At 47.9% G+C, this 22,788-nt stretch overlaps 1 protein-coding gene across 2 annotated transcripts in view; it reads right to left on the bottom strand.

Moving 5' to 3' along the window:
• Nucleotides 1–1,597: 1,597 nt before the first annotated feature.
• The window catches only part of SCLY (selenocysteine lyase), a 94,584-nt gene continuing 73,393 nt past the window's right edge, over nt 1,598–22,788 (bottom strand). For both annotated transcript variants that reach the window (XM_029615991.1, XM_029615992.1), the window contains 4 exons: nt 15,780–15,863; nt 15,447–15,549; nt 13,996–14,071; nt 1,598–4,237 (listed from right to left, as the gene is read on the bottom strand). In XM_029615991.1, coding sequence (XP_029471851.1) covers nt 4,069–4,237; nt 13,996–14,071; nt 15,447–15,549; nt 15,780–15,863 — 432 coding nt within the window. In that variant the 3' untranslated portion in view covers nt 1,598–4,068. The remainder of the gene's footprint in view (nt 4,238–13,995; nt 14,072–15,446; nt 15,550–15,779; nt 15,864–22,788) is intronic.

Genomic DNA, 22,788 nt, shown 5'->3' with positions numbered 1-22,788 from the left:
CGGTGACAAGGACCTATAGGGAACCGAGGGAAGGGCAATCATCTCTTCCCAATTGAAGATGGCAAGGGGTTACACATCTTCAACACAGTCATTGCGGAAAGCCAAAGAAGCATCCACATTGGCCTCTGTTGATGCGCAATCCTGGGACTAGGGATGATTTCATGGCTCTTGCAACAGCCTCCATAATTTCTGGTGTCAGCCACCCAAGAAGAATATGGCTACCCCTCCTCCCTCCCAGTTGGAGTTGGAATCTGCTATTTTTGAGGAGTTGGACAAGAAGATCCAGCAGGCCCTGGAGAAGGTGCTGCTGGATCTCAGCATTGAGGTCATTGGAACTAGCACTGACCATCCTCAAGCCACTGTTTGGGTCTCTTCAACTGCCTGGCAGCCAGGCACAGTCCTTGATGTCACTACTGATGCTAATTTGATGCCCACTGCTCCTATTGGTGATATCCAGCCCATTAGGGAAGGAAACTTCTCTACATCAGAGTTCCTCGGGTCCAGGCCAAAAAGCCAAGTACACCCCTTTCTGAGACGACTGAAAGTCAGGCACTGTTGGAGTCCTTACCCTCAGCAGACCTTGGGGTCTCAGATTGAGTATTCTTGGGGGTATGGCTATAGATCAGAGAATGCCTTTGGGATCATCTGGTCGCACAAGCGACAACTCCGGATGTCATGCGATACCCCCAGGCAAAGGATACATACATCATGCGAATTCATAATGGTCATAGTCCTCAGGAACTGGAGGCATCAACAGAAACCAGTCGAGGTCATTTCATAATGAACAGAAGGGGAAAAAATGACAGGCGAGAACAGCAGCCGACTGATGCCAGCAGGCACTGAGGTACTGTTGCCATGGGGGGAATGGAGGTGAAAGTAAACTTACCAAACAGTCGAAAAACCTAAGAGACTAGAGTGAACTGGAGAGGGAACCGCGTAGAAGAAAAATGCAAAAAACCTGAAATTTAATCTGTGGAAAAGTTTTCCCAGGCAATTCTAAGAAAAGCCACAAGCTCACTTCATCACAAGGCAACAGCTCCATGGAATAAAAGAGAATGAAGAGGGACCCCATGTGGACGTGTAGTATAGGGCATGCTCAGTGTGCCTAGTCAAAGTTCTAGAAATTTTGAAATAAGTTTTCTGTGCTGGGCTCCATCTGATGATGTCCTCCATGTGTGAGGACTAACATCCTAGAAAAATGAAGGGTCTTTTCATCTATATGGACATGTGGCTTCTGAAAAAGTTCTGGTAGGACAATTGATAAATTAAGGTGGAGGTCTGACCACCATCTTATGAAGCTTATTGAGCACCACTCTGTGATGATGAAATATGGCTTAAGGTGCATAGGTCACTAGGGCCTATAGTATATTGACTCTGTTGACAAAAGTGACCACTACTGAAAAAGTGACCTTCTAGGTCAACAAAGAAAATTGTCCTCTTTAGAAAGATGGTTCAAAAGAGAAAATTAATTCGGCCAAGCAGTCTCCTTGCAATGGTTGCAACAAAGAAAAAAATATATATGAAGAGAGTACCTCTTATCAAAAAATCTTTAATCATAAATCAAACAATAAAGTTAAATAAATCTATAATCATATATAATTTCATACTATTTAATTTGAAAATGATATTCACAATATATAATAAAACATTTTTACAATATGTATATAAATCATAACTTAAAAACATTCAATTTTACCATACAAAAAAAAGACAAAATAAAAACAAAAAACAGAAACAACCAATTAAAAACTTTATGAAGGTGAAGTGAATGAAATGTTGAAAAGAAGGTGATCTTCAGCAGTGACAAGGTTGGATGTTGATAGAAAATTGTTCATATCAGCAGGATTTATTCTGCAAGGGGTGGTAGGTTATGTACGAGGATTTTTTGTTTCTGTTTTTTGTTTTGTTTTTTTTGTTGTTGTAAAAAAGAAACTGGGGAGAGCTGCAGGGCCAGGGAAGCATTGAAGCAACCATGCATGAACATAAGAAAATGGCTTTTGTCTTTTCTAGAGAGTTCTGGAAGATTGCCCATTCAGTACTGAGCACAGTCACGTGACCCACTTGAGTGACTATGGTGAACTGGTGCCAAGAGAAAAGTACTCTCCTCATACCCCACACAGATGCATACACTCTAACCTTATAGTTAGGATCCATCAGTTTAAAATTAGTTTTACTCCAATTTTAGGCAGATTAAAGAACAGCTCCAGAGCTGCAGATGCAGTGCCAAGGCCTCCGACAACAGCTGGAAGCCAGTGCAGGCCGGAACACCTGCAGTGTTTCAAGTTCCAACCCTTACCATCGAAAGCGCTTACCCTCCAGTGCCGCTGATGTAGCATTTCAAGTCCCGCCTCTCCCCCCCTACCCCCACCCAGGCAGCTAACGTGACTGCTGCTTGGTATTGCCAATGCAGCATTTGAAGCGGGACATGCTGCTCAGAAGCTCTTCCCAGCAGGCTCCCTGGCCCTGCACAAAAGCAGAAGGGCAGTGCTGCAGAACTCAAGAACCTCAGCAGGGCCGATGCAAGAGCACTTGGCACCCCAGGCAAACTTTCAATCATGCACCGCCTCCTCCAACTTACCTATAGCACAGCGCTTCCTCCTACTGGCAGCAGTGGCTCCAGAACAATGCTCCCTTCTTTACTGGTACTGGCTGTGGCACAGCACCCACTCTGGGCCTCGTGCTGGTTGGATTTCTCTGCCTGCAAACCTTTGGTGCTCTAGGCGACCAGCTAGCTTGCACAATAGAAGCACCGGCCCTGAGCCTCAGTAAGCAAGCTAGCAAAGGAAAAAGAAGATGCCTGGAGCCCTCACTAGTAAGAATGAATGCTTTTGTAATTGGGAGGGGGGGGAAGAGAAATTCTAGGCGGTGTGGGGAGAGAAAGGATCATGCTAGGCAGGGGATGGAGGCAGAGGTAGGGATTCTGCTGAGTTGGAAAATCAGCTTAATTAAATCACACTAAATAAATAAATAAATAGTGTTACATTGACCTGGGCTTCTGTCCAAAAAAAAAAATAAACTCTGATATTTACCCAGAAAAATAATGAGTCCCATTTTTTCCCCACTGACTTTCTCCTGCTTTTGTTCTTGTCATAATAAACCCTGATAAATTCCCAGAAAAATTTAAAAAGATAAAAAACAAAAATGAAGGTCCCTACTTATAGTTTACACACAAACACTCCCAGAGAAAAATCACTATCCTCATACCATACGCCCAGACAAAAACATGCACTGAAACACCCCCTGAGAAAATTACTATCGTCACACCGAATAGCGAAAGTTTTCCTATGACTAGCTCATGGGAATGAAGGGATATTTCTGCTCTAACAACTAAAAAGTTCTATTGCACTATTCTGCTAGACTCTCGCTGCTTAACAGGAAAGCACAACTGGGTTTCTGCCTACCCAGATATATCTCTTGGCTTTAGATATTTTCACATGTTCCTAGTTAAACCTGGTTGTAAAAGCCGTAATGGCTCAGTTATTATGCAATAGGAATCTTTCCAGTTCCTTCTCCCTTTGGTATGTGTGAAAGGAACTTGGGTGCTCTCCGCGTGGACTTTTCCTTGTAAGAAGGACTCAGATATTGAATGAGCCCCCTGCCACAAGTTTGCTCAAGGATCCAAAATATAAATAATGTAAAAATATGGCATTTTATCAAATTGCAGCTACTGTATTTCCTGCCCTCCCAGATCTCTGTGAGACGCACCAGCTTATATCTGCCCTCTGGGTACCAAGGGTTTTCAGAGACCAGCGCTGCCTTGTGTTCCTCATTGGAAAGGGAAAGCCGAGTGAGCCCCAGTTTTATCGCACTCTCTGTATGAACATGAAGCTCTGATTTCCTCCAAGTTTATACATGTAATGTGCCAAAACCAGGAGTGACTCAAATCTTTTGACCAGGAACCAGCTGGTAATCTGAAAACTGCTAACCTAACTCCGTGTCTTCATGACCCTTTACCCCAGTCATGAACTTCTAATTTGGATTGAAATCAGCATCCTGAAGACCCAGAATGGCATGGAGCCACCTCTGGAGCTCAGTGAAGAGTCTGTGATTAATGAGAAGCATCGAAGCTCAGTTCCCCACGAGGTGCTCTGGCGTTTCCAGCTGACTGACCGCTTGCTTCAAGTCCTCCACAATTAGGTCCACATCCTGCTTGGTGGTGTGCCGGCCCACGCTGAGCCGCAATGCATTCTGGGCCACGGCGCACGGAATCCCACTACTCAACAAAACTGGAGACGGACTGAAAAAAAAAAAAAAATCCAAAACAGAGGAAAGAGTTTATAAAGGGAACTGTACCTGCGTCTTGCTCCTTACTCCACCTCTTCATTGTCTTTTCTCTCCCAGAGCACAACATATCTAGGATCCCAATTCTATTTTCAGAGTTTTACATTGCATGGTCTCCTCTGACCACTGCGGTTGAGTCCATCAGCTGGACTTGCTCTTATAGCTGGAACTGGCAGGGAGATCCTTCACTGGGTGTAGCTGCTCGTTACTTTGCAGGCAGAAAGACTGCGATGAATTCCTTGCTATGCCCTGTTACCCACCTACCTCCCACTCTCAGAAACATCCCGTCAGGCCAGCTGAGAGGCATCCGCTTTAGGTAGATGCGCATATAAATTCCATATGCAAACCAACACTAACTCCCCCCCTCCCCCATGTCTTTTACCTGATCTCTCAACCCTCTTCCTATGCTGCCCTCCATATCTGTCCCAAGCAGTCCCAAAATCTGTTACTGTAATGGCTCTCAACACTTCTGCTAGTCAGCCATAGCTTACAAGGACTCTCTTTTATCAAGTACATGAATGCTGGTCTCTCTCTTGCACAGATCCTCATTTCTCCTATAGAAAGAGGCATCCTCAAATCAAGACATCAGCACAAACTTAGAGCAAGAAGCTAAAAGTGTCTGCCCATGCTTCAACCTCAAGCAGTCTCCTCTGCATACCCTCTACAACACTCAGTTGGCCTGCCTCCAAAGGATAACATGGGGAAAGAAGCAATCGGACTCATTAAGGACTAGCCCTTTATCAGTGCTATCATGCAGAGGACCTGGGTTCCATTTTTAGGTCAATCTTCCACCCCCTGGGCTAGCCAGGGTTGGAGATGCTGCAGAGGTGAGAGTGTCACCTAATGAGCAGACATAGGGCCTTTGTTTACAGAATTCCAGAGGGAGCCTTAAGACTGTTGCTAAAATGACTGGAATAAGTGAATTGGGCGAGAGATATGAAATAGGGGAAACCACATGAATAGCTGTGCACGAGTGCTCATGGCACAGCAACCCAACAGAGACTGGTTCTGAATGATTTGGCCACTCAAAGGAGGAGAAAAGTTTCTGGGTAAAGAGTAAAATGCATTTTTATAGTGCCAAAAGAAAACTGGAAAAGGCCTATCAAGCTCAAAAGCATGAACTGCTGGCATGGCAGATCTGCGAGCCCCTAAATGTGCAAAAATGCATGCTCCCATTTCAACAATCTTTGCTCGCCTTCACGACTATTACAAAAAAAAAGAAGGGAGGTCTTTTAGCTGTGGCCATTGTGTAGTTCCCTTTACGTATCTGTCATCCAGCATAGTTGCTTGTGTGGCCAAAATTACATTTTCATGTGGTATCTCTGTCTGCCTGGCCTGCTAGGGTTTTCTTTATGTGTGCTACTTACTCTAGCTTTCTCACTGTGAACGTTTGAACTCTCTATGTGTGTATGGAGATGGGTTTTATTTTTTGTGCTCTGGGTGTAGCCAAAGGAAAGGCACATGCTTGTTCGGTATTCAATGAGTGGCATAGCATGTGGCTAAAAGCTGTTCTGTCCTTTGTGTTTCACCTTCTGTATTTTCTAGCTTTTCATTCTTATTCTATGCAACAACTTCTCTCTTGTAAGTTGCTTACATAAAAGCACAAGACTTGCCATGATTGAGTCAGACCAAGGGTCCATCAAGCCCAGCATCCTGTTTCCAACAGTGGCCAATCCAAGTTACAAGTACCTGGCAACTACCCAAACATTAAATAGATTCCAAGCTACTATTCCTTATTGATTAATAGCAGTTTATGGACTTATCCTCTAGGACCTTATCCAAACCTCTTATAAACCCAGTTACACTAACTGCCCTAACCACATTCTTTGGCAATGAATTCCAGAGTGTAATTATGCGCGGAGTGAAAAATAATTTTCTCTGATTTGTTTTAAATTGCTACTTACAAACTTCATGGAGTGCCCCCTAGTCCTTTTATTGTCTGAGAGAGTAAATAACCGATTTACATTTATCTGTTCAAGTCCTTTCATGATTTTGAAGACCTCTATCAGATCTCCTCTTGGCTGTCTTTTATCCAAGCTGAATAGCCCTAACCTCTTTAGCCTTTCCTCATAGGGGAGCCAATCCATGCCCTTTATCATTTTGGTCACCCTTCTCTATACTTTCTCCAGTGCAACTATATCAGTATTGAGATACGGCGACCAGAATTATACACAGTATTCAAGGTGTGATCTCACCGTGGAGTAATACAGAAGCATTATGACATCTACCATTTTATTCACCATTCCCTTCCTAATAATTACTAAAATTTGTTTGCTTTTTTGACTGCTGAGCACACTGATGATTTCAATGTATTATCCACTATGATACTTACATCTCTTTCCTGGGGGAGGGAGGTGTTTGTGAGACTGGGAGCCTGCCAGGAAGTGTGTGCATCTGAGAAAACTTGGAATTGGAGAAGCTGTGTGTATGTATGTGCGTGGAAATGGGAGCCTACATGTGAAGGAGAGTATGAGAGTGGGAGCCCGTGTGTGTGTATGTGTAGGAGCCTGAATGTGAGAGCCTGTGTGTTTGTGTGACAATGTGAACCCGTGTGTAAAAGATAATGTAAGTGTGAAAGCTTTTATGTGTCTGTGAAGGGGAATGGGAGCCTGCCTGTGAAAGCGTGAGCCTGTGTGTGTGTGGGAACCTATGAGTGAGAGCCTGCATGTGACAGTAAGAGTCGGCATGTGTGAGAGCCTGCATGTGAGAGAGAGAGCATATGAGCGTGGAAGTGAGAGTGAGAGCCTGTGTGTATGAGACAGAGCATGCAAGAGTGGGAGCCTGTGTGAAAGCATGTGTTTCAGAGAGTGCATGTAAGAAAGAATCTGTGTGTGTGTATGAAGGAGGAAGGAAAGAGGAGAAGAGGAGAGAGAAGAAAAAGAATAAAAGAGATCTTGAAAAATGAATTAGGAAAAGACAGACAAGGGGAACAAAGAGATTGGGACCAAACGATTAGAAAAATAAGATCAGACAACAGAGGTAAAAAAAAAATATTTTGCTTTCAGCAACTGGAATATGCCATCTTTGGGAAAGGAAAATTGGTTCTTACCTGCTAATTTTCGTTCCTTAGTACCACAGATCAGCCCAGACTGCTGGATTATGCCTCCCTTCCAGCAGATGGAGGCAGAGAAAAACTTGAAGGGCACCCCCTGTAAGTACGGTGCACCACCTGCAGCCCCCTTCAGTATAAACAGTATCAAAGCAGAAATAAATCAAATCAATGACCAACAACTATGTACAGATTAAGAGCACTGTGAAATATTTGTTCTGATATAGTCTGACAGAAAAATGGAAAAGTTTGAGCGGACCTGAAAACAAAATTTACATAATATCTACTCTGGGCGGGCGTCTGGGCTGATCTGTGGTACTACAGGAACGAAAATTAGCAGGTAAGAACCAATTTTCCTTTCCCTGTATGTACCCGGATCAGCCCAGACTGCTGGGATGTACCCAAGCTGCCTTACCTGGGTGGGCCCTAGAAAGCCCCGCTCGAAGCACTCCGCTTCCGAAACTCTCAGTCAGGAGCCTGAACATCCAAACGGTAATGCCGAGCAAAAGTATGCAAAGACTTCCAAGTCGCCGCTCTACAGATCTCCTGGGGGGAAACCAACTGACTTTCCACCCAGGACGCAGCCTGAGACCGAAGCGAATGAGCCTTAAGACCCTCAGGAGCCGCTCGCCTGTGACATATGTATGCCGAAGCAATAGCTTCCTTCAACCATCGGGCAATGGAGGTCTTGGAAGCCTTATGCCCTTTCTTAGGGCCGCTCCACAAAACAAAAAGGTGATCAGATAAACAAAACTCGTTAGTGACCTCCAAGTAACGCAGAAGAACCCGCCTTACATCCAGCCTTCTCTATTCACGTGCATGCGGAGAATCTTGATCCAAATCCGGAAACGCAGGCAACCCAACTGACTGGTTCACGTGAAACGTTGACACAACCTTAGGAAGAAAGGAGAGCACCGTTCACAGAGAAACACTAGAATCCGAAAACCAAAGAAAAGGTTCACGACAAGATAGTGCCTGAATCTCAGAAACTCTCCGAGCCGAGCAGATAGCTACCAAAAATACTGTTTTTAATGTAAGGTCCTTTAAGGTAACGCGTTTGAGCGGTTCAAAAGGAAGGACCAAATTCAAACTCCAAGATGAACAAACAGCCCGGAGGGGAGGATTCAAGTGCTTAGCCCATCTAAGAAAACGCACCACATCAGCATGAGCCGCTATGGACACTCCTTCCACCTTTCCTCGTAAAAAGCCTAAAGCCACCACTTGCACCTGTAGAGAACTGAAAACTAACCCCTTCGCCAAACCCTCTTGTAAGAAGGCTAGAATGTGGACAATCAGTAGGTCGAAGGGGAAACCTTCGACCTACTGCACCAAGAGTCAAAAACTTTCCAGACCCAGACATACGTAAGAGAGGTTGATGTTTTGCAAGCCCACAAAAAAGAGTGGAAATTACCATATCCGGATAACCCTTCTTTCTCAGCTGCCGCCTCTCATAAGCTAAGCCGCTAGACAAAAGCGATCCACCTGGTCGAAAAATACTGCACCTTGCCTCAGGAGATTTGGAAGATGAATCAGATGAAACGGGCCGTCCACCGCTAGGTTGATGAGATCTGCAAACCACGGCCTCCGTGGCCATTCCGGAGCCACCAGAACCACAGTCCCCGGATGGGCCTCTATTCTTCCTAAAACCTTGCCCACTAGGGGCCAAGGAGGAAAATCGTAGAGCAGAATGTCCTGGGGCCATGGAAGGACAAGAGCATCCACTCCTTCTGCCCCGTGCTCTCTTCTGCGACTGAAGAATCGAGGCGCCTTGGCATTCATCCGAGTCGCCATCAAATCCAAGCGGGGAATCCCCACTGATGAGTTAACAACTTGAACGCCTCGTCGGACAGCTCCCACTCTCCTGGATCTAGTCGCTGACTGCTCAGAAAATCGGCCTGAACATTGTCTACCTTGGCAATGTGAGAAGCCGCTATCCTGAACAGATTCTTCTCCGCCCAGGCCATGAGCTTTTCCGCCTCCAATGTCACAGGACAGCTCTTCGTCCCTCCTTGCCAGTTGATGTAGGCCACCGTTGTCGCATTGTCGGATAAGACTCTCACTGACTGATGATGGATGAGAGGAAGAAACTTCTGCAAGGCCAATCATACCGCTCGTGTTTCCAGACGATTGATGGACCATTGTGCTTCCTGCCGCATCCACTGGCCTTGCGCCACTTGAGATTGGCAAACTGCTCCCCAACCAGAAAGACTGGCGTCCATTGTAACAATGATCCACTGAGGAATTTCTAGCTCTACTCCCCGAGACAAGTGTTCGGGTATTAACCACCAAGCGAGGCTGGACCTGGCAGGCTCCTGGAGTGGCAAGGGAATCTGGAACTCCTCCGATTTGGGATTTCCGTGAGAGCAAGGCCAGCCCAAGGAACCAACTCCAGTGTAGACGCCATAGAACCAAGCACCTGCAAGTAATCCCATACTTTGGGAAGCAGCAGAGCCAAGAGACGACGAGCTTGACACATCAGCTTGTCTATCCATTCCTGTATGAGGAAGGCCTTCCCGATCAGAGTATCGAACTGTGCTCCCAAACAAATCCAGGATTTGGGCAGGGAGACACCAGAAACAGATCGTGCAATGGATGAGAAAAATCTAAGGTGTAAGTGTGTTCTATGATGCTTAGAACCCAGTGGTCCAACATGATTTTGACCCACTCCTCGTAAAAAAGGGACAGCCGTCCCCCGACCTTCGGAACAGAGGGGTGGGGGGTAGGCGCTATTTCATTGGGATGATTTATTTCCTGTTGCCCCTGGAGCGCCGCTGTCTCGGGGAGGCCTACGGCCGCGAAAGGAATGAGACCAAGACTGAGACCTCCCAGACTGCTGCCTCTGTTCAAAATCGATTGGTTTAGACTGGCGAAAATGGCGCTGACCTCTAAAACGAGAACGGGAGGTCCTGAAACCCCTGGACGCCTTTGGTCTATCCTCAGGGAGCTTGTACACCTTATTATCCCCCAAGGATTTAATGAGCTGCTCCAAATTATCCCCAAAAAGGAATTTTCCCCTAAAGGGAAAGGCTCCAAACTGGGAATTGGACGAGACATCCGCCGACCAATTACATAACCACAAAAGTCTGTGGGCCGATACCGCTGAAGCCATAGTGCGGGAAGACATACGGAGAAGATCATACAGGGTATTGGTGCCATACTCCACCGCCACCTCCAAATGATCAGTCTGCTCCACCTCTTCCAGGGAAAGTTCCCTGGCGCTCAGGAGCTGCTGCACCCATCGGAGACTTACCCGCTGCATCAAACTACTACAAACAGCTGCTCTAACTCCCAGGGCAGACACCTCGTAGATTCTTTTGAGAGGAACCTCAAGCTTACGATCCTGAGGATCCTTAAGGGCAGCCGCCCCCATAACCGGAATCGTGGTATGCTTCGATACCGCAGACACAGCCGCATCAACCTTAGGAACCTTGAGGAGATCCAGAGAGTCGTCTGGCAGTGGGTACAACTTGTCCGTAGCCCGGCCCACCCGAAGGCTAGCCTCTGGAGAATCCCATTCCCGAAACATAAGCTGAAGTAACATGGGATGGAATGGGAAAGTTCGAGCTAGGGGGGGGGGGGCGCGTAGACCACAAAGCACTGGGACCACCATATTCTGATCCTGGGACGCCTGTATAACCGGGATTCCCAGCTCCGCGATCACATGTGGGATCATCGGCTCTAACTTATCCCTACAAAAGAGCTGAAGGACTTGAGGATCATCCCCTTCCACAGGCACTACCCACTCGGAATCATCATCCGCGTCAGCCTTAAGCAGATCTGCCTGTGTGGTATTCCCTTGGTCTCTGGTACCAGATGCTCCCCGGACCACCCGAATCCGAGAAACCTCTGGAGGATCCACCCGAGGGACTTTTGTGGGAGGAGAAGGCTCAGCCGCAGATTGACTGGGAGTGAGCTCGGGCTCCCCTATAGGCATAAGGCTAGCTAGGTAAGCCTTATGCATTAATAAAACAAAGTCAGCCGAAAAGGATGGCTGGCCCTTTAAATTTCCCTGCGGGGGAGTTCCCAAAGGCACCAGAGAGGTTGTACAGCAGTCCTGAGGAGACCCAGGGCTCTGATCATGAGGAAACAGCTGTGGAGGGAGATCCCTCCCCCCGCCGAGAAATCTGCATCAGCGTCAGCAGTATCCAAAATGGCCACCGTTCCCACGTTCTGTGGGAACGGCCCAGGCCTTGTACCACACGGCAGCAACTGGTTACCCACTCTACAGGACCATGCTGCCTGCCTCCCCTCCTGCTGACCGCTGTCACCGACAGGCCCTTGCCCCCGGGGAGACACCAAGAGCAGAGGTTCTTGTGGGAGAGCCGGGTCGCCGGCTCCCTGCAGGCACTGCAAGCCATGGCGCGCGGCATTGGTGTGGAACAGAGCCAGGAGGCTGAGAATATCGTCCGGAGTAAGGGAGGACAAGAAACTGTGCTGCCTAACTTTTTTTTTTCTCTTTAGCGTGGCGAAATGAGCCACGCGGGCCTCACAGAGAATATCCAACGAATCTCTTTGGGCCAGGGGGGAGGGACCGGCCCACCGGTAAATTCCCCCAGTGACTCACCGTCTACTACTCCGGAAATGCGGGTGGCCAGGCGACCCCCCACCAAGTCTACCACCGAGATATGAAGATAGATGAACCTTCCTCTCAGGATGTGACATGCTCCTGTGCTCAACTCCTATTTGTTGTTTAAAAAAAAAAAAAAAAAAGACAGTCATTGATTGAGCCAAGAAATAATAAATCAGGATTGCTGAAATATCTCCTTATTCTTTTTTTTTTTTTTTTGCCACCTTCATCTGCTGGAGACAGAGAAATACTGAAGAGGGCTGCAGGTGGTGCACTATACTTACAGGGATGCCCTTCAAGTTTTTCCTCTGTCTCCATCTGCTGGAAGGGAAGCATAACCCAGCAGTCTGGGCTGATCCGGGTATGTACAGTGAGTGTGCATTTCTTAAATATTTGTATTTTGCTTTTTCTAAGGTTTCTCAGGCTTTCCATTTAGATTTTGTCTGCGTGTTTGTTTCTAATTTACATTCCCTTATTCCGTTTTAGGTAAGGGTCTGTCTGTGCTGCGCATGTGTATTTTGGCTAGCATTTAGTTTCTCTGCAGGAGTCTGTAGCAGTCCTGTTTGTTCTGTTTGCCCACCACGCAGTGTATTAATGTTCTAGAGCTTGGTGTAATGTTTGCCTTTACTGCCTTTTTGTAGATAAGGTTGCTGCTGTTTGAGTCCTGAATGTTACTGCTCTTATGGTATGGCATGGGAAAGTTCTAAGTATTTTTTTTTTAAGGGATATGTTTTACTTCACAAAGTTTTGGCATTGGAGGGAGTTTGTTTTGCTGTCACTGAAGTGGCACCAGAATTTGAATATATTTATTTACTTATTTATAAGCTTTTATATACCGCTGCTCATGAAAAATCGTATCGCGTTGGTTTACATATAACTATTGGAAGTACAAAAAACAGGGAGATTTTAACCAGGAAAGACAACTGCAGAGTGAGTCAAACAAGGGGCAGAGGAAGAGAATGAATAGCAACAAAATAAAGTAACAGCAAAACCAATAACTGTATTAAATGATGTTGTGAGGTGTAAAGAGTCTGATGGCGTACATATTTTTTTGAATGTCCTAGTTCTGTTCTGTACCTGTTGCAATTCTTAAGTTCTTATTATGATTATTGCTGTTTATTGTAGTTGATATCCTCTGCATTTTTGGAAAGAGGATTCATAAAAAAAATGTATATTTGTTTTATTACGTAATTGGATCTGATGTTTCTATTAAACTTCTGTTACTTTTTACATGGTGTATTTATAAACTGCAATAAATATAAAATAAATTAATACAGTTTAATAAGGTATTTTTAATTATGGTAAGTGCTTGAAATAGAATTAAAATATTTTAAAGCATCACTCATGATGAAACTATTTAGGAATCCATTGTCAGCTCCACTCTAATGCATTATTTATTGATAAGAGTACAACTAGTAGGGCCTAGACCAGTATGTCAACTGCCCACCCATATTAATTTTTGGGCCCTGCCAAAAATTCATTTCTGGCTACGCCACTGCATAGGAGAAAATAAAAATGGCATTTTTCCTCCCATGGAAAACTATAGGAGCTAAGTGGGAAAAACGGACACTCCAAAATTTACTCCTGCCTTGAGTAGGAATAAAACCATTTAAGGTGGAGGATTCCAGAAGTGATTAAATATCTTGTAAACGTGTGGGTGATTACTTACTGTCGGGCCGTGGTGGACAGCTTTAGTGAAGCATCTATGGTGGCTCTATTTGTTGTATGCCCCAAATTTCTTTTAGCCTGGCCATGTTGAATATGTTGGTTATTCCTGAATATCTCCCCAATAATCCCTTGTACAACAGTCGATGTATTAAAAAATAAAACCAACACAATATTTGGCTGATATTTGTCAAGTGGAGGTTTAAAATGACAGGGGCACATCAAGCCCAGAATAAATTTAATGCCAGAAGGAACTTTACTGAAACACTGTCTTGATACATTTGTGTTTTGAAGGAACTTATGACAACCTGTATTCCCTTATCTCTGGGACAGTCAGACTCAATATTCCCTACCAACCTCTCTGTAGCACAGAAGTTACCCTACACAGTTTATTCCCTGAAAAAGAGTTCAGAATAGCATGTGGGTGCATTACCGATCTCCCAGGTCTGAGTGGCATGCAGCACCAACGCTGGCCAGCAGATGGCGGCATCGAGCTAGTACGGCACGTCCTGAAGAGAGAAAAAACAGCTCCTGTCAGAGAGAACTCCCTTCCCTCCACTAACTGCAAGCTTTTGTAAATATCTAAAAAGGAGAGAGAAATGCACAGGAAAAGGAGTCTGCTGAGCACATGGACACAGACAGCAAAAATCATCACCTCTGAAACTTTGTGCCCCTCAGAGTTAATGCAACACCTGCCTCCATAAGACCTCAGTGACTACATATCTGGAGGCAGGGAAGGTGAGGCGACAGGAGCATCCTGACCTTCAATAATGAATAAAGAGATGCAAGGAAGGCTGAGTCAGCCAGACAGTTACAAAGGAAGAAATCAAAAGTGCAATTAACATTTCTGTTTCAGCAGCTTATTTTCAGTAGTAAGACATAATGCCAAAACATGGACATACAGTGGTTAGAAACATGGACTGGAAACTAGTCTAATACTGATGCTCACTGTGATATTGGGTGAATCACTATCTCCCATTGCCTCAGGTACCTTGCACTGTAAGCTCTCTAGCAGGCCGATTCAGTAAAGTCCGCGGGAGAGCGGCAGCGCGCGCACAGGCCACTCGCCTGTGCGCGCGATGCAGTATTTAAATTAAGTCCGGCGGTAGAAACGGGCAAAAGGAGGCGCTAGGGACACTAGCGCGTCCCTAGCGCTTCCTTTTGGCCTGGAGCGGCGGCTGCCAGCGGGTTTGACAGCCAACGCTCAATTTTGCTGGCGTCGGTTCTCGAGCCCGCTGACAGCTACAGGCTCGGAAATCGGACGCCAGCAAAATTGAGCATCCGGATTTCGACCCGACAGCCGCCGGCCGACTTCAAATTTTTTTTATTTTTTTTACCCTTCGGGACCTCCGACTTAATATCGCCATGATATTAAGTCGGAGGGTGCACAGAAAAGCAGTAAAAACTGCTTTTCTGTACACTTTCCCGGTGCCCGAAGAAATTAGCGCCTACCTTTGGGTAGGCGCTAATTTCTGAAAGTAAAATGTGTGGCTTGGCTGCACATTTTACTTATTGAATCGCGTTGGCATACCTAATAGGGCTATCAACGTGCATTTGCATGATGAGGGTGCTATTAGGTTGGGCGGATTGGACGCACATTTTTCGCCCCTTACTGAATAAGGGGTAAAGGAAAACGCGCGTCCAATGACAGGTTAACAGTGCGCTCCTGTATCGGCCTGTAGGGAAGAACTCACTGCACCTGTATTACTTTAGAGAAAAGCACCCTGGTTTAAGGCACTGAATACATGCCAAAATAATAAGATGTTTTGAAACAGATTTGTCTGCTTGGAATATATATTCTTTGACAGTAATCCTGCAGCTTGAGGCCTGTGGTACAAATATTACACATTACAGGAAGACAATGGATACAGGCAGATAAGTTACCCTTCAGCTCTGGACCAAGGATGGAAACGTTGCAAGTGTTTGGGAGCCTCTCAGAACCAGGAAAGTGACTATTAAAATGAATATTCTCTTTCCCAAACGCAGCCTGAAAATTAAAAACACAAGAGAATCAAGAAGTAGTACAGGAACGCAGAGTGACCACTGGAGCACAGCTCCAGATCTTTCCCATGGGAAGGGCACAAAATACGATTTACACACAACAACCCACAAGAAAGGCGGACGTATCCTATTAGTACTGCCTGGACCTGGTGTGCAAGCGCCGGCAGAGGCAACTGGGTGAATCAAGACAGAACGTAACTGACGTAGGGTGCTGACCTCAAGCTGTTCCTCCAGGTAATCTCTGACCTTCCTCATGTGAGCCTCATACTGCTCCCAGTGTTGGCTCACCATCTCGGCTGCCTGTAGGTGTAGGGAGAAACGGGTACGGTTATGCTCCTTCAGATGTGTTACTAATGGAGTTCATTGAGCTCTTGGGTATACTGGCAGACAGGAAGTTGTAGACAAACATTAATAGAGAACCGACATGTCAAAATTTAAAGAGTGTCTTTCTCAAGTGCAAGAAGAGACACTTATTGTGATTCAGAAGTTGCAATGAACTTTACAGGCCCGGAAATGCATCCCTCTTTTAAGTCAGGAACAAATCAGTAAGGCATCAATAATCAAAGCTCTCTATGTGGGCCAACATGATTTACCCACAAAAAATGTATTCTGATTGTTGTCCTCCCCTCAGTGAGGGTAAATATTTGGGTGCTGTTCAGGGCATGCAAAGTATGTGGGCATTTTGTTCCCGTGTTCTGCACGCCAGCCCCGTTTTCAAAGAGAAACTGCTTTAAAAAAAAGTACCACCCAGGGGACTGCAAGCCCCTCAGTTGGTATCACTATCGCCCTCTAAATGTAATTATTATGTTGGAAACCTTCTCTTCGGACCCTCCACCCCCCCCCCCCCCCCGTGTATAAAACATTATGCAATCAACCAGAGCCACAAAACATCTGCTGTGATTCCTCTGTACACCCCCCTCAGTTCTTGTGGAAGACTGGGTGGGATCATGCCCTCACCTACAGTGTGGTATTTCAGTGTTTGTTCCAGTCCCTGGGAAGCAGAGACTTGGTTTCACTAGAGCTGTGCTGACTCTAAATGCTCTCTCCTGAGTAGGGATGAAGGGCATCACAGCAGTTTTACAATATGTAAGGGAACAACTTCTACAAAAAAAAAAAAGGTGCAAGATCAGTCTTTTGTCCAAACAGCTCATCCCAAAATACAACAAACAGTATGATCAGCTAATGGGGGCTGCTGCTCTTCATGTTCCAGTGCCCTGAGGATCATGTTCCCTCTCACTAAGAGCCTTAATCAAGAAAGAGGTTTTGGGAAATAACAATGTGAAAAAGTCCTTTATGAATAAGAAACTAAGTCGGCTCTCATAAGAAGAGAGATAACTCTCTTCTCTACGTAAAAAGTTGGGAATATCCTCTGTGTGGGGTGGGCACAAATATGTGCTTTTACCATATGTCTAATCTTTTCAAGAACCTCTCAGCCTACCAGACATAGAAAAATTTAGTTCTTACCTGCTAATTTTCTTTCCTTGAGTCCTACCAGACCAGTGGGTTTTGCTCCCCTACCAGCAGATAGAGGCAGTGAAATATAAAAGAGTTTTGATGATGTCAACCCTCTTAGGGATGAATGTCTCCTGCAGCATCTCAGTACTTCTATATCAAAGCATACAACATAGGAAAACTCCCCCAAAATGAGCGAGATCAAAACATCAAAAGTGGCCCACAATAGAGGCCCAAAATATGAAATGCATAACCAAAAACAAACTCCAAATAAAGAACTTTTCCTAGCATGTAGCAAATGGACTCAGGACCAATGGGTATAGTGTATCCTGTTAGCAGTTGGAGACGGATCAGATTTCAATCTGACGTCAGCCCTAGTACATATACCCCTGCAGGAAGTGCAGCTCTTCAGTATTTTCCATCTCCATAGCAGTTAGGGACTATCTGCACGCTCTCGCAGCGTTTGAACCAAATTGAAAGAAGAAAACCAAAATTAAAGGGGAAAACCTACCTGAAGACGAGCCCTGCTCTCCTGCGGTGATACCCTTGAGTCCCTCCCCCAGCTGAGATTCCCGATGTGATTTCCGTGGTCCCTCGGAGGTGAGCCTCGGTCCAGCAGCTGAATCGTGGCAGCGGGTGCACCCCTTGAGCGCGGCGGTGAAGGTATTGGCCCTCTCCCCCCACAGCTGGAGACCACCCGGAACGAAACCGGGAAGCGCCAAAGACAAGGTAAGGTGGAAATCTGCTGTTTGAATGCGGTCTCCGAGGATCGAGGAGGAGCACAGGTCACCGATCGGAACCAGTGCCACCAGGTTGATCCGCCCTAGCAGGGCCAGGCCCCGGCTATTTCCAAAGGTCTGCCCATGTGGAGACCCTCCAAGGAGGTCACCATATTACCCGCATGCTCAACGTCGCCATCTTGGCCCTATTCGCTGCGCCGCCCGCCGTTCGATCCGAGTGCACAAATCGAGCTAAGTGCACAAAATCCTTGTGCGCATAAACTTACGTGCACATAAAACCTTGTGCGCATAAGTTGCACGCACAGAGCTGGGCGCATATCTACGGCTAGGTGCCTATCTGCACGCACATCTCAGGCGCACAGGAGCGCACAAGAGCTTACATGTCCACAGACATGGCACCTCCAGAAACAGGAATAAAAGCTCAAGGCCTCTGCCTTGCATGCCACATCAGAGCCGCACAGAGCGAGGAGGCCGACGCCCTGTGCGCACACTGTGAGGAGGCCCTGGGAGATCCAGGTCAGGGCCAGTCCCACCCAGGGCCCAGTGCTAGCTCCTCGGGGGGTACCCCGGACCTAGCAGGCCCCAGTGGGTCCCCCCCACAGACAGGGACCCCCAGAGAACCTGCGCCCCTCAATTTAGACCCAGCGTTGATGTCTTGGGTGGAGTTATTCAAGGGGATTCACGCCTTTGTCAAGATGCAAACTGCACCTCTAGCTGATCAGCCACATGCTCCACCGGAGGACCCTCATGCCCCAGGACCTTCGAGGCCTAGGCACAGGCTCCCACCACCCAGAAGCCCCGCCTACGGGGACACGGATTTCGCTGAAGAGGAAGTTGAGCCCCTGGAGGAGGGGGAACTTCCCTCGGGGACAGAGCCACACCGAACCATGAGACGCTTCTTCACAAAGGACGAGCTCCTGGACCTCGTATCCCAATGTCTAACAGAACTCGCTATCCCGGGCCAAGGCACCTCGGGGGAACCTAGAGCAAACCCCCTGCTGGAGGGCCTTTCGCCAGACGTCTCGCCATTTTCCTCTCTTACAGGCGGCACAACAGCTAATTGACCTGGAATGGAATGCCCCGGAGTTCACATTCAAAGGGGGACGAGCCTTGTCAGCCATGTACCCTCTGGACCCAGCGACCAAGGAGCTTCTGGCAAGCCCTAGAGTGGACGCCATGCGCACTACCATCCCAGTGGAGGGAGGAGCGGCGCTCAAGGATGCACATGACCAGCGCCTGGAAGCCATCCTAAAACAGTCATTTGAAGTTGCAGCCATGTCACTGCAGATTGCAGCCTGCTGCACCGTGGTGACACGTGCCTGCCTATCACAAGCCAGGAACAACACTCCAGGAGAAGACATGGAACCAGCAGTATCATTCCTCACTGACGCTGCCTCTGATCTAGTGCGCACAGCAGCCAGAGGAGTGTCGTCCGCAGTGGCGGCCAGGAGACAACTCTGGCTTCGAAGTTGGTCGGCTGACGCCTCTTCCAAGATGCGCCTCACGAGGATGCCCTTCAAAGGATCCCTCCTGTTCAGCAGCAAACTAGAGAAACTGGCCAACAAATGGGGCGACTCCCCATTTCCACGCCTGCCGGAAGACAAGACGAAGAGAAACCAGCGTCCCTTCCACAGGTCCGCCAGGGGCAGAAGCTCACAGCGCTTCAACCCTTACAAGAGCAACTATCAAGCACCCCGCCCTACAGGCAGGAACCAGTCCTTTCGGACCAAGCACAACAAGAGGGGAGCCAGCTCGGGGACAGGCACCAGCCGCGCCCCACAATGAGAATCAGCCAACCCATCCAAGGGAAGAAGCCATAGGGGGCAGACTAGCCCTATTCTACAGCAGATGGGTCGAGATAACTTCGGACAAGTGGGTCCTAGCCATCATCCGGGAGGGGTACTACCTGGATTTCCTTCGAACCCCTCCGGACAGATTCGTGGAATCCCCCTGCCACGAACTCCTCAAGAGGGCGGCAGTGGAAGCTACTCTATCCAGACTTCTCGAGGCCATAACCCCGGTGCCTACACAGGAAATGAATACTGGACATTACTCCATCTACTTTGTCGTAATACTGGACATTATTCCATCTACTTTGTCGTACCCAAGAAAGAGGGTACATTCAGGCCTATCCTGGACCTCAAGTTGGTCAACCACCTCCTAAGGATCCCCCGCTTCCGCATGGAAACCCTACGATCCGTCATACGCGCAATACAACCAGGAGAGTTCCTCACATCCCTGGATCTTTCGGAGGCCTACTTACACATCTCAATTCCTCAGGAGCATCAGCGCTACCTACGCTTCAAGGTCCTGGATCGTCATTATCAGTTCTGGGCACTACCCTTCGGATTAGCCACAGCACCCCGGACGTTCACCAAGGTAATAGTAGTGGTGGCGGCAACACTGAGGAAGGAAGGAATCCTCGTTCACCCTTACCTAGACGATTGGCTGATCAGGGCAAAGTCACTGGAGGAAAGCCACCAAGCAACCAGCAGAGTCATAACACTACTGGAAAGCCTAGGATGGGTGGTCAACACAAACAAAAGCTCCCTACAGCCCTCACAGTCGCTGGAATACCTAGGAGTCCGATTCGATACCAAGGAAGACAAGGTCAGCTTGACCCCCCACAAGGAGCTCAAAACTGTGGAACCGGCTGCAGAACTTGCTGAGCGTTCCTCGTCCCACAGCATGGGACTACCTGCAAGTCCTCGGACTGATGGCATCCACACTGGAAGTGGTGCCATGGGCGCGAGCCCACATGAGGCCCCTACAATGCTCACTTCTATTGCGGTGGAGCCCATGGTCCCAGAACTACACTGTACGTCTACCACTCATGGGCAGAATCTGGACCCAGCTACGGTGGTGGCTGCAGACCAGCCACATGAGCTGGGGATCAAGACTATCCTCCCCAACCTGGATCCTGCTCACCACAGATGCCAGTCTACATGGATGGGGAGCACACTGCGAAGAGTTAACCGCCCAAGGACGGTGGAACGCAGAAGAGGCGGGATGGAACATCAACCGCCTAGAAGCGCGGGCAGTCAGACGAGCCTGCCTGCGGTTTGCCCACAGACTCCGAGACAAAGCGGTCAGGGTGATGTCGGACAACGACACGACTGTGGCCTACATCAACCGACAGGGTGGAACCAGAAGCCAACAGATGTCCCTAGAAATAGACCTCCTGATGGCGTGGGCGGAAGCAAATCTCCAGGAGATCTCCGCCGTCCACATCGCCGGGAAAGACAACATCACAGCAGACTTCCTCAGCAGGGAAAGTCTAAACCCAGGAGAATGGAAGCTCTCATCCACAGCCTTCCAGATGATAGTGAATCGGTGGGAGACCCCAGACATGGACCTTCTAGCAAGCAGATCCAACGCTCAAGTACCCAGATACTTCAGCCGCAGGCAGGACCCACAGTCCCAGGGGATCCATGCCCTGGTACAGAGCTGGCCACCGGGGACCCTGCTATACGCCTTCCCGCCGTGGCCCTTGCTGGGAGCAATCATACACAAGATACAGCGACACAGGGGTCTAGTTCTTCTGGTGGCTCCAGATTGGCCAAGAAGATCCTGGTACGCAGACATGACAAGACTACTGGCAGGGAATCCACTACCCCTGCCCCCACACAGAGACCTACTACAGCAAGGTCCGATCCTTCACGAGGACCCAGCTCAATTCTCTCTTATGGTTTGGCCATTGAGAGGGCCCGCCTGAGAAAGAGCAGATACTCGGGGGCGGTAATAGATACTCTCCTCCGAGCATGCAATTTCTCCACATCTCTAACGTACATAAGGATCTGGAGAGTATTTGAGGCCTGGTGCGAAGACCACAACGTCAAGCCACGCTCTTCCAATGTCCCTGTGATCCTGGAATTCTTACAGAATGGACTACAGAAGGGTCTGTCCCTCAACTCCATCAAGGTACAAGTGGCAGCATTGTCATGCTATGGCTCCGGGAGCGAGGGAAACAGCATAGCCTCGCACCCAGATGTATCACGCTTCCTGAAAGGAGTCAAACACATCCGCCCACCACTAAAGTGGCCAGTACCTCTATGGAGCTTCAACCTAGTCTTGGAGTTCCTAGCGGGATCCGCCTTCAGACCCCTCCAAGGCCCGTCCCGCCGTCTGTTAACCTTAAAGACAGTGTTCTTGCTGGCCGTGTGTTCGACCCGCCGCATCTCGGAACTACAAGCACTGTCCTGCCTTGAGCCATTCTTCAGACTCACCCCGGGGTCCATCCAACTACACACGATGCCCTCCTTCCTCCCCAAAGTGGTCTCACACTTCCACCTTAACCAAACCATCTCACTACCAATGATGGATGGCTTGAAGAATTTGGAAGAAGCCCGTAGTCTACGCCACCTCAACATCGGCAGACTCCTATCCAGATACCTGGAAATGGCGGAACCAGTACGAAAGACGGACCACCTTTTCATCCTTCACAGCGGAAAGAGGCAAGGAGAAGCGGCCTTGCGGGCAACCATTGCCCGCTGGATCAAAGAAGTCATCAAGGCGGCTTACGTAGAAGCTGGAAAACCTCCACCTCTACAGGTCAAGGCCCATTCTACCAGAGCCCAGGCGGTATCCTGGGCAGAAACTAGAATGTTGTCACCTGCCGAGATCTGCAGGGCGGCAACGTGGTCCTCCATCCATACCTTCCCCAGATTCTACCATCTGGATGTGCAGGCTCAGGAGGACACGGCATTTGCAAGGGCAATTCTAAGTGGACCACGGGCAGCCTCCCACCCGGTTCAGGAGTAGCTTTTATACATTCCATTGGTCCTGAGTCCATCTGCTACACGCTAGGAAATGGAGAAATTATTTACCTGATAATTTCGTTTTCCTTAGTGTAGACAGATGGACTCAGCATCCCACCCTTGGCTGCCGTTATACATGTTTTTTGTCAATGAATCAAGGGTAAGGCATGTTTTCATCTACCTAGGGCATCCACCCTGCCGGGTGTCGACGCTTTCCGGTTGAGTACACTGACGGTCTCCAGCTATAGTCAATCAACCAGTTCAAGTTAATCAAGT

This window comes from Rhinatrema bivittatum, chromosome 9 (genome assembly GCF_901001135.1).
Source record: "Rhinatrema bivittatum chromosome 9, aRhiBiv1.1, whole genome shotgun sequence".
NCBI classification, from domain to species: Eukaryota; Metazoa; Chordata; class Amphibia; order Gymnophiona; family Rhinatrematidae; genus Rhinatrema; species Rhinatrema bivittatum.
Note: the sequence above shows the minus strand (reverse complement) of the source record. Positions and strands in the feature narration are given on the sequence as shown.